General features: G+C 34.7%; 1 protein-coding gene across 1 annotated transcript; it reads left to right on the forward strand.

The window, feature by feature from the left end:
- The first annotated feature begins 6 nt into the window (after positions 1–6).
- LOC124893811 (glutamate receptor 3.7-like) lies at positions 7–1,126 on the forward strand. The gene is made up of 2 exons (XM_047404659.1): positions 7–199; positions 543–1,126. The coding sequence occupies exons 1-2, from the start codon at positions 62–64 to the stop codon at positions 948–950; spliced, it is 546 nt and encodes a 181-aa protein (XP_047260615.1). The 5' UTR covers positions 7–61; the 3' UTR covers positions 951–1,126.
- The last annotated feature ends 2,386 nt before the right edge of the window (positions 1,127–3,512 follow it).

Below are 3,512 nucleotides of genomic sequence, written 5' to 3' on the forward strand. Positions count from 1 at the left end.
AGACATTCTCAACATAGCTCCATCACGATTAAAATCTCTACGCTCCCCAGAAGAATTTGAAATGGTTCTGCGACGAGGCTCAGGAAATGGAGGGGTGATGGCAGTTGTTGATGAACTTCCATACATAGAGTTGTTCCTTCAAAATCGTACTGATTTTGGGATCATTGGCCGACCATTTACTAAGAGCGGATGGGGTTTTGTAAGTGGTCAATTCACATGCACCATTTATTTAGTTCAAAAGATTAACACACCTCCAAGAATGTTGCATAACTTGAACTGGTGCAAATTAGTGAAATTACCTCATATTGACAACCTTGGACTTGGTCATGACTAATTCCATTAGCAACAAAAGGGCCGAGAAAGTAATTCAATTTATAGACCCCTTAGATTCAAAATACCCTTGAAACTTGATCGCGAGATAACAAGAAAGTTTGGAAAAATGTCTTAAATTCATGGATGAAAATGTGAATAGACTTCTCATTGCATGGTTATGGTCTAGTTATACTTCTAACTGAAAGTTATTTTGTCTCTTTCAAATGCAGGCGTTCAAAAAGGATTCTCCTCTAGCTACAGACATGTCAACAGCAATCCTCAAACTGGCCGAGAGTGGGAAACTTCAAGAGATACACGAAAAATGGTTTTGCCAATTAGGTTGTTCAACAGATAGGAGAAAAGACTCAGAGCCTAACCAGCTTCACCTGAGCAGCTTCTGGGCACTCTATCTTTTATCTGGTGCTGCCACTCTCTTTGCTTTATTAATCTTCTTACTCAGAAGTATTCGCCAATATATACGATACAAAAGGAAGCATACAGACCTTTCTTCTCCCTCAAACACCAGATGTTCACAGGCGATCTATAGTTTCTTTGACTTTATTGATGAGAAGGAAGAAGCCATCAAAAGAATTTTTGCTCAGCATGATAGTTCTCAAGCTCAAACAAATGGATCTTAATCTTTGCTCAAATAGTTTCTTATTGAAGTAGAGTATACATGTGACTGAGATTTAGTGATACTTACTAGTTAGAGATGCTAATATATTACTCACCAACTGTATATGTCTTGTACAAATGGCTATACTAAATGCTCGATTATAATGTAAAAGCTCAGCTCCTTCCAGAGTTTCTGATACTCCTCTTGTTTCAATTTATGTATCGTAGAAAGTTTTTTGAAATTTGTGGATTTATACATGAATGAGATTTATGGCGTGGTTACAGAAGCATGTCAAGAGTAGAAAGTTGTAAGTAACCTTGTTTTCAAACACGGAAAAGTATCGTTCTTTCCCTTGCGGACTAACAAGATAATAGTACTACATAAAATGGAACTATACATGATCCAAACTCATGACATGTACAGTCCGTTTTGGCCATCACAGATTGTCTCTCGAACCATGTCATTGTCGAGCCCAAAAGTGCATGTACCATGAGAACTTGTTTTATTCTTTATAAAACTCTTCATTTTCCTCTCCATTGCAATGTGAATTCGCCTAAGGCATCCTGTTGCTTCTTTAGAAGCTTGCCAGACCTTTGCTACCCATCCTCGTCCGCGCGCCCTTCCTCATGGGCATCACACACACATAAGGGACTGATTAGCATCCTTGTTGAGGTTTGTTCACCATCGTATTAAGGTCGTGCATGTCAGGCTTTGATATCATATTTATTACACTCAATCTTATGGTACATATTGTCTGCTTTGGCTCAACAAGCGTCACAAATTTGTCCCTTAGGCTATGCATAATTGAGCCGAAAGCGCGCGTACCATGTGAATTTGGGTCATGTCGTATAATGATCTCCGTATTACTCTCTCATTTCAATGTAGGATTATCCTAAGGTGTCATTTGTCCCCCTTCTCAGAAGTTTGCTAGCCTAAAAACCTCAGTCCTTCTTTGTGCCCATCCTCATCAGCCCGCCCTTAGTCATGGGCATCACACACACCCTCCCTCAGGAATTTTACGTACTCATTGAGGTCTGCCTCACTACCATATTAAAGGAGTGTCAAGCTTTGATATCATATTTATCAGAATCCAAGCTCATGACACGTAATTGTACGATTAGGCCCAATAAGCCTCGAAGGTTTGTTCCTTGGATTATGCTATCATCACTTCTAGAAGTACGCTTACAATGTAAATATCTTATAAAACTTCTCATTTTTTTCTCTCATCCGGTTGTGAAATTCGTCAAATATATCATGTGCACCCCTTTATCAGAAGCTTATCAACCTAAAACCTACCCATCCTTCTCTATGACTACCTTCGTCCTCCCGCCCTCCGTCATGGCGTCATAATAAATGCCTTGCTTTTGATCAACTTGTTTATGATAAGTCATGTTTTCACAACTGATCCCAACGAACAAGGAGGCACGTTCTAATTGATTTCACCTACCAATATTTATGTCACATGCATTTCCAAAAAATCATCAAAAGGTTAGGTGAAATAAATTTGTTCTAGTAATTACTCATGCACTTTTACTTCTCCGTTAGAAGTAAAACTAGCTGTGCACACAAGTTAGAGTAATAGATACTTACTCTCTCAATTCATCTTTACTTACCTGTTATTCAATTTTAGAACAATATTTGTCCACTTTATAAAATCTATGAATAATTTACTTGTTTCTATCCATTTAAATTTTAATATTAAATACGACTTATTATCTAATACATTTTCTAAAATATTAAATTTATTATATTCACAAGGTAATATAAAAAATCACCTTTATCATATACTGCTTCAAATCTCTTTGCAATAGAAAAATGGATAAGCAAATACTCCCTCCATTTCTTTTTAGCTATCATGTTTCACTTTTCAAGTGTCAATTTGACTAATATTCAAATTAAAATTAAATTAAATTAAATTAATTTAATATTTTTTAATTAAAATTTGGATATTCAAAATTTATACAAAATATACTTTTAGGTTGCGATATTTTTTATATCAATATGATAAAAAAAAATGCATCTTATAATATTATTTTAAATTTATATTATTCGACTCTAAAAAAAATTAATGGTGAAAAAAAAAAAATAAACGAAAGAAGACGAAGACTAAAAGTTGACTAGGACTGTAGGACAAATACGTAGCCCAGGTACCGATATTTCGTTGTCATAAGTCATAATAATGCTGGAGAGATGGAGAGAGTAAACTTCAACTTGGCTACTAGAGCAACATGGGGCCAAATATGATGATGTAACTATATATCTGTATGACTTTTAGTCCCTAGCTTATTGTAAGAATGTTATATTCCCTTTTTTCTATTATTTATAAACAATAGAAAATATTTTAAAGAATTTGATATATTTTGGTCAAAGGCATGGTGTAGTTAGTTTATAGCAGTTTTTCACCAAGTTGGGGGAAATAAGGAGAGATTAATACATAAAATACAACAATAATCTTAGTTTAGTGTTAAATCAAGAGATTAAATTTATTGTACTTAGTCACATTGAGATTTTCAATTTATTATTAATAAGAAAATCCACTAGACACTTTGTCTAGATGTCTAGTGATATAAATTGAAAAAAAAAA

This window comes from Capsicum annuum, unplaced genomic scaffold, assembly GCF_002878395.1.
Source record: "Capsicum annuum cultivar UCD-10X-F1 unplaced genomic scaffold, UCD10Xv1.1 ctg65523, whole genome shotgun sequence".
Taxonomy (NCBI): Eukaryota; Viridiplantae; Streptophyta; class Magnoliopsida; order Solanales; family Solanaceae; genus Capsicum; species Capsicum annuum.